Source organism: Thalassophryne amazonica, chromosome 3 (genome assembly GCF_902500255.1).
Source record: "Thalassophryne amazonica chromosome 3, fThaAma1.1, whole genome shotgun sequence".
In the NCBI taxonomy this organism is placed as follows: domain Eukaryota; kingdom Metazoa; phylum Chordata; class Actinopteri; order Batrachoidiformes; family Batrachoididae; genus Thalassophryne; species Thalassophryne amazonica.
Genome location: NC_047105.1, coordinates 44311249 through 44331070, shown reverse-complemented (window position 1 = coordinate 44331070; position 19822 = coordinate 44311249). Strand labels below are relative to the sequence as shown.

Genomic DNA, 19822 nt, shown 5'->3' with positions numbered 1-19822 from the left:
TGATTGATATCATGAAAGTTCTTCAAGATCAGGTGATACTGATCAACACCAAAATCTAATGGGTTCTTCCTCTCGCTATAATCTATCGTTCAAGTTTTACGGATCTTGGTTGAAAGTTTTTTTAGTAAATCTACCAACGAAGTCATGACCCATCAGAAGAAGGTAAAAACTTTCTGGATGAAGGTCATGAAATTAAGCTGTATAGATTAGCTAAAGTTCTTCCTCTCTCACTAATGTATCTTTAGATAAATTTTTGCTTTGTCTGCTTCGCTGTGTGTGATACAAGAGACAAGCATTGAAAGGGAAATTTCCTCATGAAAATCAATGAAGAACCAGTGCTTAGATTTGCAGACTGCCTCACCACTGTATTACTGTAGAATACATTAAAGTAGTGCCAGCTATGCTAATTCAGATTCCCACAGATCAGCGTTTATGCATATTAACGTGGTGAAATAGCAACTCATGGTGTAAAAAGAAAGACTGTTACCCAAGCATTTCTTACTGCAACATGTTGCATCACAGTGGGCTGTGGGTGCACTTTAGAAGCCCTTTTAAAGGCCTCCTCTTAGGAAAGGAGCAGATTTGCCTCTTAGTGCTAATCCTCCTTGCATGAAGAGATGGAGAACATTAGGAGGGGTATTTAGCTTGATTGTTAAATCTAGGTTACAGGGATTGGGAAAGCTATTTAATTGCAAGTGTTGTCACATGAAAAGTTGAAGTTCTGAGGATGTGTACGTCTGTATTTAATTTTTTTCAGGCGTATATTTACCTGCATGATATTCTATCCACAAGTGGTTTGCATGTCAAGCCCAGATGCACATCAGTGTCTGCAACTACCTATGTTTGTTCTTTACTTCTCAGTTCTTCTGAATGAAGAAGTAAAATGTTCACAGAGAGACAGTTGTTTGTCCCTGTTTATGCAAAAAAGGCTGACTGACCTTGACTTCACAGACAATGCTGTGATTTTTGTTAAATTTATGGATGTTCTAATTACAGGACTTGAGAAGCTGATAATGTGTTTGGCTTTACTTATGGAGTCATGATCAAACCCTCCATGATGTCACCCACAGGTTTTCTGACAGACATGGAAGAGCAGTTTTCAAGCTCAAAAAAGTGCAACTCTGGGTGTTGCCATGTCCAGTATGGGGCTCCAACTTTGGGTGTCCTGTCTGTTTTTTCAGTCTACCCAGCAAACACATGATGTTTTTGATCAGGATCTAGTCATGCCATTTAATGATGTCATCTAAACCTCATTAAAACATCACAAAATGATGTCAAACCATGACATCTTTGTGACATTATGATATGACGTCATTTGGGCGTTATTTTGTAGGTCGTGCTGTGATATCCGTATATGACATGACATTCAACAGACGTCCTGCTGATGTTGTAAGATTGGTTAATGGTCTTTTTTTATGAATGGATAAGGCATGGAGAAAGGTAGTCTACAGTACATTATTCCTGACAGGAAAAAAAGGATAAATCAGCTTGCAGGAATCTGTTAGACAGTTAGGCAGGGGTCTGTTATTCTAAGGGAGGTTTACAATACATAAAGATCTTTGGCCGTCAAATAGCCATATAAAGGTCTTTTTTTTTGGTTGTGAGAAGGTTGTATATTGGTCACCATATTGGTCTCTGGTTCTGGACGTCACGGCTGGACAACACGTACTGTGTTTGGACGGACATGAGCTAACAACTGCCCACTGTGACGCGTGTGTCTGGTTGCTGTCATCACGTGGACATACATAAAAACATATATCGCTGTTACATTGGGCTGCAGCAAGCGCGCTGACATTGGCAGGCTGCCCCAGGTGAAACGGACCGTCAGATCATGACACACTGCGGCGGTCTGAATGTCACGTGACACACGTGAGCTCTGTTCCACATGACGCGGTGTCAGTCCTGCAGTGCGCCATCCACAAGACACGCATGTTGGGCAGGACACACGCGCCGGGCCAGCTGGACACGCTGCCAGTAGATGTGGACATGAGAGGGCGCCGTGTTTCCCATTTATGTAATTTCATGACTGTAGGTCTGTGACCATGGGTCATCTACAGAGGAACAGACAGATCATACTTGTATTACCTGCTTAATAAGAGGGATTCAATAAAATGCAGTGTTTTTATATGGTGTGTGGTTTCATTTTATCACTCACTCATCTTCAACCGCTTTTCCGGGTTCGGGTCGCGTCCAGCAGGGGACCCCAGACTTCCCTTTCCCGTGGCACATTGACCACCTCTGACTGGGGGATCCCAAGGCGTTCCCAGGCCAGTGTGGAGATATAATCTCCCCACCTAGTCCTGGGTCTTCCCCGGGGTCTCCTCCCAAATGGATGTGCCTGGAACACCTACGTCAATGTCCTTCTTGATTTCAGGCATTTTCCCGCACCATTTATTTACAAGACAGCTATGGTAGTGCAGTGGGAAAGTTTCCGTCTGGCACTCAGAACTTATGGGTTTGAATGCCGTGAGTGAATTTTTTTATTTAACCAGGGTTATTTAACCACGAGGTTCTGTATTGCATCCCATATTATGTATTATTTATATCCACCCAGTGATATTCACTAATTATTATACAGCTGTTTTTTATTTTATTGTTCTCCACATCAGCAGCATGATGTGGTGTAGCCGCTCTCACTGTGTTGCTGCTTGAAAGACACCGTCACGTGCACGAACCGTCACAGTGGCAATGTGCACACCTGCCCGTCGGCTCGATGTTTGTGTGGTTCACTTATACGAGCTGTTCTTCCATGAGTCACCCTGAGTTGTGCTTATTCGTATTATATGTGAAGAGGCCTTAACACAGTGATTGTCTTGTTCATCTCTTCTCTCTCTGACCGTTATACCAATCATATTACCCTGACCTTTAACCTTTGTGAAGAGCATGCAACGTGCCGTTTCTTCTGACACCCTGAGTAAGATGGCATTCAGCAATGCAGATGTTAAATATTGTAACTTCACCCCTATGCATGATGTCAAGCATCTATGGTCCTGCCTAAGAATGGCAAGGTATTCGCAGAGCACCTGACACACAAGTGTAGAAAAACTGTGTTTGCATATATTCAGAGACAAGGCAGGAAATAACAAAAACTATGAGAGGAACTGTTGGACAGCAAAAACAACTCCATTTGAGTGTGTAATACATACACATAAATGAACAAAGCTCCTGTCTTGCAGCTGGCCCAGCAGTGGAGGGATTACACCTGCAATGCGACTGACACTGTTGTGGAGCCAGCGTCTCCAGCGAGTTCTCCAGACAGCGACTGCTGCACACCGGTGAGATAGCGCCTTCTTTGTTCATAAACAAACATCAATAATAACAATGCTTTCCTAGTGATTTGCTATTCTTGTAAATCTATTATTTTCTCTTATGTTCAGTAGCAGAAAAAGCACTGCTCAACAATCGCACATAATGACAGTATGATAAAAATTATGAGAACACAATGTGTTTATCTGTTCTCAACAGGGAATTTTTTTTTACAGTTATTCTGGAGGAGGAGCCAATGAAGATAGTTTTCTTAACCAGATGCCGCTGGAGTGTTTCTGCGTATATGTGTTTGTTTACTCGAAATCTGAATTTTATACTAATGTTATATACTAATGTTATATAATATATACTAACGTTAGCTGAGGCATCTGGGCTCCTGCTCCAATAAGATCATTATTAATGTCGCCAAAAAACAAAACAAAAACAAAAACAAAAAAACCCAGAGGATTATTATTGATGAAACTTGTACACACTTGGAAAAATACTGTACTGTGTGCATTTATAAATTTGGGAGATCTTGCGACTTATACTCCAGTGCAACTTGTATATCAAAAACAAAAATCACACTTTCACAATAATATATAACAAATAAACAGGGGCGAAAATATGACCTGCTCCAACTCTGTCTGTCTGTCTGTCTGTGTGTCTGTAAACAGCCTGTAACCCACAATTTATCATATGTCATTATGACATTTTTACTGAAGATTCATATCCTGATCGGTAAGAACTGGTTCAATTTTCAAGGTCAAAGGCCAGGAAAAATCCCTATCCTTTAACATTGACCAAATGTTTTGAAAAATTCATGTTAAAGATCACATTTTTTTCATATTTGAGAGCCTTATGTAGGATGGTATCCTTTATCCACTGACACAGTTTGATCTGGATCTGATCCAGATTACAAATTTTGTGGCCATTTAAATTTAAATAAGTCTATTCATTGAGAGTGACAGTTTGCAATAATAAAAGAATAAATGATAATAAAAATATACTGCAGTAATGAAGGAATAAATGACTCACGTGTTGTCCGTGGGGATCCATGGGCTCTAGATTGAGTAGTGTTTAAAAAATAGGTAGCTGACATTTTTCAAGGGTGGTAATAAATTGTGCAACAGAACTGTGCAATGGTGAGTGAGTCCAGAATGTTTTTAGAACCTTAGACCGCAACAGTTTTTACAGGAACTCAACCCTTTTATTTCCTGTTCATTATGTAATGTTGTAATGTTAATTTACTGTGTTAATATATTTATAAATTGTATAGGTTTTTGTTATCATATACACACTATCATTATTATTATTATTATTATTACTATTGAATATTTGATTTTTACTGCTATTTTGCCATTTGATTTTTAAATGGACCACAATGGAAATAAGTGTTTTCACTTTCTTGTGTCATCCATGTTTTTAACGTATTTACAATTATATTATGTACTTACATTGAACTTACTAAATAAAATCACTCACAGACACTGTTACGGTTTAGACCCCAAAGAAGACAGGTTTGGACCCTAAACCCTAAAACTAAAAGGGTGCAAGGATAACAAAGACTAAGAATCCAAAATACAAGAAACACAATAAATCCAAAAATGTCCAAAATCCCCCACCCCAAAAAGACAATGTCATATCATAACAACTACACTAAAGGCGACTGTCAAAAATGACAGTGAAGACTAAACTCCAGCAAGGAAGAATTAGAACAAACATGATTACAGAAACAACTATCCAAAACCCTTGAAATTCCAGGGTGGACAGAACACCCTGTTGTTGTCTTTCTGATGGCAGATTCTTTTATCTGATGCATGATTTTTTTTTTATTTGTGTGAAGTGCCTTGAGGCAACTTTGTTGTGATTTGGTGCTATATAAATAAAATGAAATGAAATTAAAATGAGAAAAATACTATACTATATAACGACTGAGTGGATCCTTGTCACTTGATTGGTGGCTTGTATGTCACGTGACATGGATTATTCATACCATTTGCCGTTGTGTTTCATATAACGTGCACTAGTTCTTTTTAGCATGCAATTTCAGTACTATATGAAATGTGCTATTGCACACCCAACCACTGTGCATGCTCACACTACCGGAGGCAGTGTTTAGCTAAAGACGGCAGAGTTTGTTTGCTTGTTGGAGGGACATCTCTGCTTTTTGACTTTGTGGGATAGCTCACCAGACTACTTTCGCCTGACCCAGCACTGAGTTTTCTGACATGAGAAGATCGTATATCTGTGGAGAAGATGCTGCTAGATGAGTGTGTATTGACTTATCAATCAATCAATCAATTTTTTTATATAGCGCCAAATCACAACAAACAGTTGCCCCAAGGCGCTTTATATTGTAAGGCAAGGCCATACAATAATTATGTAAAACCCCAACGGTCAAAACGACCCCCTGTGAGCAAGCACTTGGCTACAGTGGGAAGGAAAAACTCCCTTTTAACAGGAAGAAACCTCCAGCAGAACCAGGCTCAGGGAGGGGCAGTCTTCTGCTGGGACTGGTTGGGGCTGAGGGAGAGAACCAAGAAAAAGACATGCTGTGGAGGGGAGCAGAGATCGATCACTAATGATTAAATGCAGAGTGGTGCATACAGAGCAAAAAGAGAAAGAAACAGTGCATCATGGGAACCCCCCAGCAGTCTACGTCTATAGCAGCATAACTAAGGGATGGTTCAGGGTCACCTGATCCAGCCCTAACTATAAGCTTTAGCAAAAAGGAAAGTTTTAAGCCTAATCTTAAAAGTAGAGAGGGTGTCTGTCTCCCTGATCTGAATTGGGAGCTGGTTCCACAGGAGAGGAGCCTGAAAGCTGAAGGCTCTGCCTCCCATTCTACTCTTACAAACCCTAGGAACTACAAGTAAGCCTGCAGTCTGAGAGCGAAGCGCTCTATTGGGGTGATATGGTACTACGAGGTCCCTAAGATAAGATGGGACCTGATTATTCAAAACCTTATAAGTAAGAAGAAGAATTTTAAATTCTATTCTAGAATTAACAGGAAGCCAATGAAGAGAGGCCAATATGGGTGAGATATGCTCTCTCCTTCTAGTCCCCGTCAGTACTCTAGCTGCAGCATTTTGAATTAACTGAAGGCTTTTTAGGGAACTTTTAGGACAACCTGATAATAATGAATTACAATAGTCCAGCCTAGAGGAAATAAATGCATGAATTAGTTTTTCAGCATCACTCTGAGACAAGACCTTTCTGATTTTAGAGATATTGCGTAAATGCAAAAAAGCAGTCCTACATATTTGTTTAATATGCGCTTTGAATGACATATCCTGATCAAAAATGACTCCAAGATTTCTCACAGTATTACTAGAGGTCAGGGTAATGCCATCCAGAGTAAGGATCTGGTTAGACACCATGTTTCTAAGATTTGTGGGGCCAAGTACAATAACTTCAGTTTTATCTGAGTTTAAAAGCAGGAAATTAGAGGTCATCCATGTCTTTATGTCTGTAAGACAATCCTGCAGTTTAGCTAATTGGTGTGTGTCCTCTGGCTTCATGGATAGATAAAGCTGGGTATCATCTGCGTAACAATGAAAATTTAAGCAATACCGTCTAATAATACTGCCTAAGGGAAGCATGTATAAAGTAAATAAAATTGTCCTAGCACAGAACCTTGTGGAACTCCATAATTAACTTTAGTCTGTGAAGAAGATTCCCCATTTACATGAACAAATTGTAATCTATTAGACAAATATGATTCAAACCACCGCAGCGCAGTGCCTTTAATACCTATGGCATGCTCTAATCTCTGTAATAAAATTTTATGGTCAACAGTATCAAAAGCAGCACTGAGGTCTAACAGAACAAGCACAGAGATGAGTCCACTGTCCGAGGCCATAAGAAGATCATTTGTAACCTTCACTAATGCTGTTTCTGTACTATGATGAATTCTAAAACCTGACTGAAACTCTTCAAATAGACCATTCCTCTGCAGATGATCAGTTAGCTGTTTTACAACTACCCTTTCAAGAATTTTTGAGAGAAAAGGAAGGTTGGAGATTGGCCTATAATTAGCTAAGATAGCTGGGTCAAGTGATGGCTTTTTAAGTAATGGTTTAATTACTGCCACCTTAAAAGCCTGTGGTACATAGCCAACTAACAAAGATAGATTGATCATATTTAAGATCGAAGCATTAAATAATGGTAGGGCTTCCTTGAGCAGCCTGGTAGGAATGGGGTCTAATAAACATGTTGATGGTTTGGATGAAGTAACTAATGAGAATAACTCAGACAGAACAATCGGAGAGAAAGAGTCTAACCAAATACCGGCATCACTGAAAGCAGCCAAAGATAGCGATACGTCTTTGGGATGGTTATGAGTAATTTTTTCTCTAATAGTTAAAATTTTGTTAGCAAAGAAAGTCATGAAGTCATTACTAGTTAAAGTTAATGGAATACTCAGCTCAATAGAGCTCTGACTCTTTGTCAGCCTGGCTACAGTGCTGAAAAGAAACCTGGGGTTGTTCTTATTTTCTTCAATTAGTGATGAGTAGAAAGATGTCCTAGCTTTACGGAGGGCTTTTTTATAGAGCAACAGACTCTTTTTCCAGGCTAAGTGAAGATCTTCTAAATTAGTGAGACGCCATTTCCTCTCCAACTTACGGGTTATCTGCTTTAAGCTACGAGTTTGTGAGTTATACCACGGAGTCAGACACTTCTGATTTAAAGCTCTCTTTTTCAGAGGAGCTACAGCATCCAAAGTTGTCTTCAATGAGGATGTAAAACTATTGACGAGATACTCTATCTCCCTTACAGAGTTTAGGTAGCTACTCTGCACTGTGTTGGTATATGGCATTAGAGAACATAAAGAAGGAATCATATCCTTAAACCTAGTTACAGCGCTTTCTGAAAGACTTCTAGTGTAATGAAACTTATTCCCCACTGCTGGGTAGTCCATCAGAGTAAATGTAAATGTTATTAAGAAATGATCAGACAGAAGGGAGTTTTCAGGGAATACTGTTAAGTCTTCTATTTCCATACCATAAGTCAGAACAAGATCTAAGATATGATTAAAGTGGTGGGTGGACTCATTTACTTTTTGAGCAAAGCCAATAGAGTCTAATAATAGATTAAATGCAGTGTTGAGGCTGTCATTCTCAGCATCTGTGTGGATGTTAAAATCGCCCACTATAATGATCTTATCTGAGCTAAGCACTAAGTCAGACAAAAGGTCTGAAAATTCACAGAGAAACTCACAGTAACGACCAGGTGGACGATAGATAATAACAAATAAAACTGGTTTTTGGGACTTCCAATTTGGATGGACAAGACTAAGAGACAAGCTTTCAAATGAATTAAAGCTCTGTCTGGGTTTTGGATTAATTAATAAGCTGGAATGGAAGATTGCTGCTAATCCTCCACCCCGGCCCGTGCTACGAGCATTCTGACAGTTAGTGTGACTCGGGGGTGTTGACTCATTTAAACTAACATATTCATCCTGCTGTAACCAGGTTTCTGTTAGGCAGAATAAATCAATATGTTGATCAATTATTATATCATTTACCAACAGGGACTTAGAAGAGAGAGACCTAATGTTTAATAGACCACATTTAACTGTTTTAGTCTGTGGTGCAGTTGAAGGTGCTATATTATTTTTTCTTTTTGAATTTTTATGCTTAAATAGATTTTTGCTGGTTATTGGTAGTCTGGGAGCAGGCACCGTCTCTACGGGGATGGGGTAATGAGGGGATGGCAGGGGGAGAGAAGCTGCAGAGAGGTGTGTAAGACTACAACTCTGCTTCCTGGTCCCAACCCTGGATAGTCAAGGTTTGGAGGATTTAAGAAAATTGGCCAGATTTCTAGAAATGAGAGCTGCTCCATCCAAAGTGGGATGGATGTCTCTCCTAACAAGACCAGGTTTTCCCCAGAAGCTTTGCCAATTATCTATGAAGCCCACCTCATTTTTTGGACACCACTCAGACAGCCAGCAATTCAAGGAGAACATGCGGCTAAACATGTCACTCCCGGTCCGATTGGGGAGGGGCCCAGAGAAAACTACAGAGTCCGACATTGTTTTTGCACAGTTACACACCGATTTAATGTTAATTTTAGTGACCTCCGATTGGCGTAACCGGGTGTCATTACTGCCGACGTGAATTACAACCTTACCAAATTTACGCTTAGCCTTAGCCAGCAGTTTCAAATTTCCTTCAATGTCGCCTGCTCTGGCCCCCGGAAGACAATTGACTATGGTTGCTGGTGTCGCTAACTTCACATTTCTCAAAACAGAGTCGCCAATAACCAGAGTTTGATCCTCGGCGGGTGTGTCGTCGAGTGGGAAAAAACGGTTAGAGATGTGAACGGGTTGGCGGTGTACACGGGGCTTCTGTTTAGGGCTACGCTTCCTCCTCACAGTCACCCAGTCGGCCTGCTTTCCCGGCTGCTCGGGATCTGCCAGGGGGGAACTAACGGCGGCTAAGCTACCTTGGTCCGCACCGACTACAGGGGCCTGGCTAGCTGTAGAATTTTCCACGGTGCGGAGCCGAGTCTCCAATTCGCCCAGCCTGGCCTCCAAAGCTACGAATAAGCTACACTTATTACAAGTACCATTACTGCTAAAGGAGGCCGAGGAATAACTAAACATTTCACACCCAGAGCAGAAAAGTGCGGGAGAGACAGGAGAAGCCGCCATGCTAAATCGGCTAAGAGCTAGTAGCTACGCTAAGCTAGCGGATTCCTAAAAACACGCAAAGTGAATAATGTGTAAATAATTTAGAGGTGATTCAGCAGAAGGAGTGCTTTAGTTAAGGCACGTAAAGATTACACTGGGAAACAAATCGTAATCTAGATAACTAGATCAATCTAACTGCGCAGATTAAACAGCTAACAGATACAGCAAAACACCGCTGTGCTCCGGAACAGGAAGTGATACAATACCGCAGTGAGAGCCAACCACCAGTAGAGGCAAGCAAGAGGGTAGGTAAGGTTAATCTGACTTATGATAATTTAGGCGTAAAAACACACAAGTTCTTGTGCCAAATATACTCATTATGTTTTTGTTACCCATGAAAATGCACTGTCATCGCAAATACAGCATTGTTTGGGAACTACTTTTTTGCGCAGGAATTCATCAAGCACGTCGGCCACGGGCGCGTACTGACACAAAATATACAAAAACTGTATAGTTGTTCGGCCAAAACCAGAGCGTCCACTTTTAGCTTGCCATAAGCTAAGCTAGTGGTGCTCGTGAGAATATGGGATGACGAGTTGAAGGAGCTAATTGATGCTGCTAATTCTTCTAACACACACACACACACACACACACACACACACACACACACACACACACACACACACACACACACACACACACACACACACACACACACACACACAAATCCACTATGCTGTAAGCCATCTGGAGACATGAAGAGCTGTTAGGATGAAAGGCTGCGCAATTTTCTGACGTGAGTTTTTGCTGGACTGAGGAAATACACAAAGTCTTTTTTGGGGGGGAGTGGGGAGGGAGTACACAAAGTCAGTGCACGGCATCACAGACTACATTAAACTGTTTTTCTAAGTTGACTGAGAACAATTTTGTACTCCAATTTAAAGTTCATGTTGGACTGTTGACATCAAAACACCAGTGGAACACCACAATGCAAGTCTCTTTTCTGTTGTTTATAAATTAATAACTGTCAAATGACAAGGATGTATTTTAGCCGTTATATAAAACAAAAAATGAAGTTTTTTCATTCTTCAATGGAACAAATATTTAATTCGGTGAAAGATGGAATGTTCCATTCAACTCGGCTTCCCCTCTTGAATAGAACATTCCATCTTTCACCTCATTCAATATTTGTACCATTGAATTCATAAACATTCATTATTTATATACTATACCACACCTAATTAGATCCAATTTGTTTGGTTGGTAGATTGTATATCATGCAACATTCATTATTTTTACCGATGTATGGGTGAAATCACTGCATTTTTTTGGGACTATTTATAGTGCAATTTTATACCATCCGTTTTGCACCTCTCCATAGCTCTTTGTAAAAATGCTTCTATGATATGAGGAAGCAAATTCCAGCACCCGCAGTGTTCACAGGGACATCTTTAGTGGCTGCTGAAGCACTGTCAGATGAAGAACTGGACAAATTCTTGATGCAGTTTTTCACTGAATTCAAGAAAGCAAATGTGTGTTTCAGCCGAGCTGCCTGCTGGTCCTGAGTGATCTGCTGGGTCCCACTGGCCCCTGATTCCTGCTCCAAGAAGAAACACCTCTCTAATTTTAAGTAAAATATCAATCAAATAAAATGGTGTGGATCAACTTAGGTGTCATGTAAAATCAATAATAAATGTTTTCCATTTGTGCAATTGAAATATGGGAAGATGGAGTATACCTTTCAACTTAGCTGATGCCTCACTGAATAGTATGTTTCATCTTTCAAATCATGCAAATATTCTTCCCATTGTGCTCATAAACATTGTTTGTCTTTTTAAAATACCAGCACAAAATTTACATTTTATGTGAATTTAATGGTCAATAAAGTAGTGTGAATCTGTGTTCATTATTTGTATATGATACCAAAATAGGTCATTGTCATTTGATTGGTAGATTGTATGTCACGTGACTAGAGCTGGGCAACGATTAAAAATTTTAATCGCATGATTTCCTTGATTAATCACGATTAATTGCATTGTTATAAGCAAAATCCAAAAATGAATTCAAAAGTAATGTATAGCACAATTTTATTTTAAATGTTCTGCCATATGAATGAAAGTGCCATAGCGTTCATTCTGCAACCACATAACAACAGCACTTTGTTTATGCAGTTGCAGTTAAATAAAAATAAATTGTGGTTACCCAGTGATGTCCAGTAGTCCCCAGTGAGAGCAACAGTGGGTGCACATTGTAAAGTTGTGGCTTTTGCAGTCCTCTTCTTTATGGTGTGTCATGAGGGAATTTCATATGTGCCATCATTTGTTGCGATTCTCAGAATGTCTCTCAGCCCGACGTCCTCCACAACACTAATTGGCCTGCAGTCTGTAGCAATCCATTTCGCTGTCGCATTTGCAAGCTTCTCTTGCCTTTGTTTATCAATAGTTCTCCCACACATTGCATCTAACGTAGTCTGCCAAAGCCTCGTGCCGCAGTTTGTTTCACTGAATGATTTGCTGGTATCAAATGTGTGTGCTGCATTTAGGTGATATTTAAGACTCGAAGTACTCCGCTGATAAGAAAATTCAGCTTTGCAGTGGCTGCAGATAACTTTGGTTCTGTCGACTACACCGTCTGGAAGCACTGTAAAATGAAAATGGCCATGTAAAAGTTCTGTGTCCTTCTCCATGTTGGTTGGTTTATCCACCAATCCTTTTCTTTTCCGGTCAGGGACTTGTCACACTAGTTCCTGTGAATGCAGCAACAGTCAGCGGCAGACTTGCAAAACAAAAGCCTGTGTGCAACATACTCTTACAATAATAAAAAACAAGTGCGTTAATGTGCGATTAAAAAAATTGTCTTCGTTAATTAATTAATGTGTCAATGCGATAACGCGTTAACTTGCCCAGCCCTACACGTGACATACGTATGTTATTTTCCTGTTGTATGAGTGGCACCTTTTTTTGTACTATTTACCATACATTTGTCTCTCATACTTTTTATGATAATGCACGACTTCATTAGCTTTTTTAAAAATGCATTCATGATGCGAGGAAGCTAAATGAGGTAACCCTAGTGTTTGTGGGGACATCTTTTGTGGCCATAGATGCTGTGTTTTTTTTCTGGATTCAGGAATGCAGATGTGTTTCTGCAAATACCGCTCTGCTCAGTGGTGTGTCAGCTCACCTGCCGGCTGAAGTGCCCTACTGGTCGGACACAAAGCTTATTCTGTTCTCTGCTGTTGGGTTTCTGTTCCTGCAACAGACACCTTCATATTTTACACCAATTTTCAAATGACGTGGATCTATTTACGTGTCATATAAAACAAATGAACATTTTCAATAAGTGCAATGGTAAGACTATTTGGTTGAGTTTAAATACGGCACATTCTAGTCAACTTTAACAACAAACCTTTCAGACTATTGGAAAACCTATTTTGTAAGTATACAACCCAAAGTAAGATTCTACATGAGAAATAAACAGAATAATAATCAATGAATAATGAATTGATCAACACGATTTTTAATACATAGAACATAGAACAGTTTTTCAATTCAATTTGAAAGGTATAGGATAATCACCTAAGATGCTTATTTGATTTCATAATTAATGCTTAGCACTGTGTTACTCAAGTATAAATTACTTGATATTACAAAGCATTTCCTTTTTTTGTAGCATCTATATTATAATAGCCAAGTGGCATCTGTGTGCGTACGTGTGTGTGTATGGCTTTGACCACAGAGAAACTGGGAAGAGCTGACATTTGCCATTTGGTATGCTTATGTATTTTGGGTCAAAGATGAATGCTGCAAAAATGGAAACTTGATAGGACTAATATTTTTGGAGAAATTAGTGATATTAACTAACAACAGTGAACAATGGACATTGTGCTGTAATGCACCATGGGAGTTCTGGGTTTTAAATGTTGTTATTGTGGAGCAGGGGTGGTGGCCAAGTGGTTAATGCGCTTGATTTCAGTTCAGAAGGCTCCGGGTTCAAATCCCACCCCTGCCACATTTCTCCATGTAATGTGGAGTTGCATCAGGAAGGGCATCCGGCGTAAAACCTGTGTCAATTCAACATGCAGATCCACCTTAGATTTGCTGTGGCGACCCCAAGTGCAAACAAGGGAGCAGCCGAAGGGACTTACTTACTATTGTGGTTTATGTTAGTTTATCAGTGTTGTTAGTGTTATTGATTTCTTGTGTTTTTGTGGTTCAATTGGTGTAGTCAGTTTAGTTAAGTGTCATGTTACAGTTACCATGACTGAATTTATTGTCATGTTGCCGTTACCATGGGTGAAAACTGTAGTGTGTTTGATGTCCTTTGCCACCATCTCTGTTTGTGGGTGTGTAAAAATAATAGCACCTGCTTGTGGCAGAATGTAGAAAAGACAAAAAGCTTTGTGTACATGCATCTGTCCGTGTATGCGTGCATATAACTTTGGTCATGGACAAAGTGGGGAGAGCTGACATTTGCCGTTTGGTCTGCTTATGTATTTTTTGTGATGGATGAATGCTGCCAAAGTGGAACGTTGATAAGACTAATATTTTTGGAGAAACTATAGATATTAGCTAACAACATTGAACAATGGAGATTGCTAATTACATTCTGGACTCACACACAATTCCTGCAGGGGTGGTAAATCATCTTTATATTAAAAGCATGAGTGTGTGCGGGCATGATTTTATTTAGTAAATTCAATGCAAGTACATAATATAATTGCAAATACATTAAAAATACATGGATGAGACAAGAAAGTGAAAACAATTATTTCCATTGTGGACCATTTAAAAATCAAATGACAAAACAGAAGTAATAATAAAATAAAAGAATCATAATAATACTGATAATAATAGTGGGTATATGATAACAAGAACCTAAACAATTTCTAAATACATTAAGACAATTAATTAACATTAAACAATTACATAATTAACAGGAAATAAAAGGGTTCTAAAATCATTCTGGACTCACACGGCATTCCAAGTCATTATAGAAACTTTGCATAAATTATTACCACTGTTGAAAAATGTTAGCTACCTATTTTATAAACACTATCCAATCTAAAGCCAGTGGACCCCCACGGGCAACACACTAGTATATAATTAATGCCTCAGATTTATTTATTTATTTTATAAAATAATGTTTTTGCTGCTGTCACTGATTTTGGCACATCCGTATGATGTTTGTTTTTTGGCTGCTCCTGGGTGTGCAAGGTCACTTCAGCAGATCAAGTACAAATCTGCATTGGACTTTGGCACTTTTTTTTTGTCAGATGCACTTCTAGACACAACTAACACACACAGTCCCTGGTTTTCCCAAGTAGTCTCCTAGCCAAGTGCTAATTTGGACCTACTCTGCTTCACTACTGAGATCTGACAAGATCAGGTGTACAGCTGGATTTGCTGTGAATTTTGGCGCATCAGCATAATTTATGTAAATCAAACCTTGAAGTTATTAAAAAAATAAACCACAAAATGGAAAAAAATAAAACCTTGTCTGCAATGAGGTACGTAAATCATCTTGAGAAGTTGTGGACTGGTTCTGCAAAGAGGCATTTACACTTGATGTTTTTCAGTTGTTTCAACACAGCAAATTAAGTATTTCTCTGATAATTTCAACGAATGAACGAGGAGAAATCTAACTGACTCGATATCACTAAAGGAATGTATTATTTGTGATTTTGGTGAACTGACCCTTTAAACATCTTCCCTCCTTTATGTCACTTTGATCATGATTATACTCATATACTGTATTTTAAACTTATAACTTTCCACTTGCTAATAATTCACTTCTCTTCTACTTTAAACGGGGCCACACCGCAGTGGGAGATTTTAGATCAACTACTCTCTTGCCATTTTCTGAATGATGCAACAGTCAAGTTAAATGGATTCAGTTTGGGATGCGGTATATAAAACAGATGAAAAGCCCTCTGCTGTACTTTACTGTTAACATTTACACACTCTTATTTTTCCACTCTGCCCACTCTGAATGGATAACATTACTGTGAATACAGCACATTTGACTGCACTTAAAGCCCTTTTAATTTGCTCCCAGGAGTTGGAGAAAGCCGGACTCTTGAACAAGACAAAGATTGCAGAGGGAGGCCGAAAACTCAGGTAGGAGCTGAGATGTCATAAAGCTGCTGACATTGAAATCAAAAGTTACATATTATCTATTCCGTTTAGACTCTGATTTGATGGTGGTTGGAGTGCTGTCAGCAAAGGGGCTGGATTTATTGTGTTCATTAGTCATGGGCTGGTTATAGTCAGAGGACACATTGGGCAGTGGCCACCAAAGCTCCCTGAGGTGAAGCAGGGCTTTTTTTTTTGGCTATGAGTGTTTAATCTTCTTTTGTTGAATGGTTGTTTTATTTATTTTTTATTGTGTATTTTATTCATATAACACTGGCTGTCTATGAGACAGAAAGCGATGGCTCTCGTAAAATGTTTTTTTTTTCTCCCTCCACCCATTCATTTTTTTTCCCCAACATTGACCACAATTCACTGTTGTTTCAGTATTACAAGTATAAGGTTGCAGGTAACTGATATGGATATGTGCAAGCAAACAGAGTGTACCTACACTGTGAAGCCACTGATGCAGTAATGTGCATCTGACTATTGTGCTGTTCCTACAGTGCAAGACAGCACTGGCATATACACCTTGTTTTTGGAGGTGTAAAATGTAAACATTTCCTTGTGACAAATAATATAAGTGCACTAGGTCTCTACACACCTGCACCTCATTTTTAGATAAGCACAAATGATATTGTGGTTCAGAGGCATTGGATGTAAAAATGACAACAGTGTTGGGTAGGAAACCTGCAATGACACTTAGGCTAAGTTTTGCGTTGCTTTTCGTCAGGTGTAAGATAGGGCCTGATATGTTTATCTCACAAAACACAAGATAATATGTATGTTCTGGGGTTTTCCAGGAAAAATTGGAGCCCGTCATGGGTGGTGCTGGTTGGCAACAGTCTGGTTTTCTTTAAAGATCCGAAATCGCAGACACCATCTAGCTGGGTAAGAACGCTGACAAAATCTGTTTTGGTTGAGGGTTTTTTTTGGGGGGGGGTCAAGTACTACACTTGCGTTCTAAAACAGCTGACTCTGCACAATGTTTTGATTAGCCCTTTGTGACCTAGGGGTGTTTTTGTGCTGTTTTCACTGAAATGACATTCCCAAATCTAAAGGCTTGTTATTCTTGTATTTACAGTACCAGTCAAATGTTTGGCCGCACTTCCCCATTCAATTGAATGGGGCATAGGACTCATTTGCTTTGCACCAACGGAAAGGAAAACCTTTATAATTTGAGGAAATGCAGATTTTGTAGATCTGTGTGCTCATTTACCGGTACTGAAAGTTGACCTAGAGAGCCTTGACATGTCGATTGGCACACAATACCAGATTTTATCAATAAGTCAGGCAATAAAGCTGCTTCCATCATCCCCACAACATCGCAAGATGACACAACTGACTGAGCGAAACAACACTCTGTGGACACCCACCAACCATAGAGAATCAAAATCATATGTTAGCTTACATTCTTGCCTGTTATATCTTTAACCCAGACTTTTAAAAAAGTAACAGAATATAAAATAAAATTATGTATTTTTGTTACCTCCACCAAGGTTATGTTTTCAGGTTTTTGTTTGTTTTTCTCTTAGCATGATTACTCTATTTTCCAGTACTCATACAGGGGTATTAAATGCACCATGAAGGCAAATAACCCATACAAGTTGCATTTATTTTATAAATGTGGTGTTACCACATCATGCAATAAGAAACAAAATGAATTTAATCAGCACATTACTTATTTATAGTGCAAATACCATGCTAGCAAGTAAAGGTTATCAAGCTAATTAATGTGTTTGTAAGAGGCACAAAATGCAAGTAAGCTGGTTCGTGCCACCACCGAACAGATGAGCATAGGTGAGGTAAACATGCAATGTAAATTAATGTTTGAAAATGCAGTGCATTATTTATTTATAACACAAATTCTGCATTAGTAATGAGATGCTACCAACACTTAAGTAAACTGCTTCTTTGGACTACTGAACAGACAGTCATAGGTGAGGTAAATGTGCAATGTATTTAAATGTTTGAAAACATTTATGAAAGATAAAAGCCTTACCTTAAATTTGGCTTGGTGACATTCTGTCAGGATTCTTGTTGTTGCACACTGTGCAAACCAAGTGTTGTTCTAAGAAGTATGAAAGTCATATTCTGTCATTTTATTCCAGAGCATGATCTTTCAGTTTGAGAGCATCATTTCTTAAACATTCTTATTCGCTAAGATACAGAATTTCTCCTCAGATCTTCTTCTTCATCATCTTCACCTTCTTGTTTTATGAAGGTTGACGTCCACCTTAATGGTGCATTACTGCAACCTTCTGCTCCAGAGTATGAGTTACAATACCTCATTCAATATACAGGAGCAGTTTGTCACACATGTAGACAGTGCCATCTTGTGACCATATAATTCAATACAGTATTTTTTTCATATATAATTCACTTTGGAATATAATTTCAATTCAATTTATTTGGTTTTTATAGTGCCAAATCACAACAAAGCTGCCTCAAAGTGCTTCACACAAGTAAGGTCTAACCTTACCAAAGGGGTGACCCTCTGCTTAGGCCATGCTACCAAAAAGGTTTACAATAAAGAACACAACAACAACTGATGAGAGTCCATGCAGGCATCCAGTCCACCGTCAGACTACTGAATAGATTTTCTTGAAAACTGGTGAAAGGGTGGGATGTGAGTCAAGGAGGAAACCATTCAATTTAGGCGGGGCATATCCATGAAGTTAAAACAAACAAAAACAAAACTTTACCTATTTTGCAATGTGAAAGAAAAATATAAAAAAATTCCTGGATTTGCCCCATTAATTGGATCCTCTCCAAAAGTTTCCTCCTTGGCACATACCCCACCTTTCCACCAACTTTCAAGAAAATCTCTTTAGTAGAGCCCGACCGATATATCAGCGGCCAATATTATCGGCCGATATAAGTCCTTTTCAAAGTACTCTCTATTGACAGAAATTTTGCCGATAGAACGCCAATCATTTCTCATAAACAGAACAGTTACTGAAATAATGTTTGTGTCGGCAATGTAAAATGTCCTTGCACCTCCATTCAACTGAGAGCTGCTTACACCCCTGCTTAAATGTGTTCATCACCGGCCCCCGTAGTTCGCCGTCACACTGCACTGATCGGCTGATAAAAGCATACAAGTAAGTTTATAAGGATGTTGTTTATAATAACTTTGCAGTTACATTCACCCCACATTTCTCCCGTTTCAGTTCAACTCAGTTTGATTAACTCAATTTATATAGTAATGTATCAAATGTGCTTCATTGCGTCGGTCACGCTTTTTATTAAGCCCACGTTGTGTAGACCTTATTTCTAGCATGAAAAACTTTCGTTTACTGCTAAGAGGTTGAAACATTCAGATTCACTGGTCGTCCGGAAGGGTTCTGGGAATTACTGCCGTTCGCCATTAACCCTCTGGGATGCCATTGTATACAACGGCTGGGACCAAGCTTTACTAAATTGTAAATAACTTTTTAATGATATGAGATAGAAACTTACTTTTTTTTTGCTGGAAAGTTAACTCTGCAGACTTTTGATCCACCGTCAGCCATCTTTGTACTCCTCACAGAAGATGTGTGCATGTTGACGTGCGCAATGTGAGTGTCCAATCAGAATTGTTCTCCGTCACATGGTTTTCCAAAATCCAATCGTAGGGCAGATTTACCTCACGTGATATGGCAAAGATCATTTTCAGGAGTGATATCTTACTAGTTGGCCCGTTTGAATAGCCCCCTAACTGCTCCAATTGCATTTTTGCATTTTTTGAACTTGAAATTCTTCTCTGTTATAAAGTTAATCAATATGAGGACAAAGCTTCCTCCAGCTTTTAGCTCATACCTTTTTT

The 19822-nt window shown here is 39.2% G+C and overlaps 1 protein-coding gene across 1 annotated transcript in view; it reads left to right on the top strand.

Annotated features, from left to right (window-relative positions):
* The window catches only part of arhgap9 (Rho GTPase activating protein 9), a 164200-nt gene that overhangs the window by 88075 nt on the left and 56303 nt on the right, over positions 1–19822 (top strand). The window contains 5 exon segments of the mRNA XM_034166131.1: positions 2881–2977; positions 2980–3008; positions 3177–3275; positions 15941–16002; positions 16818–16905. Of these exon segments, the coding sequence (XP_034022022.1) occupies positions 2881–2977; positions 2980–3008; positions 3177–3275; positions 15941–16002; positions 16818–16905 (375 nt within the window).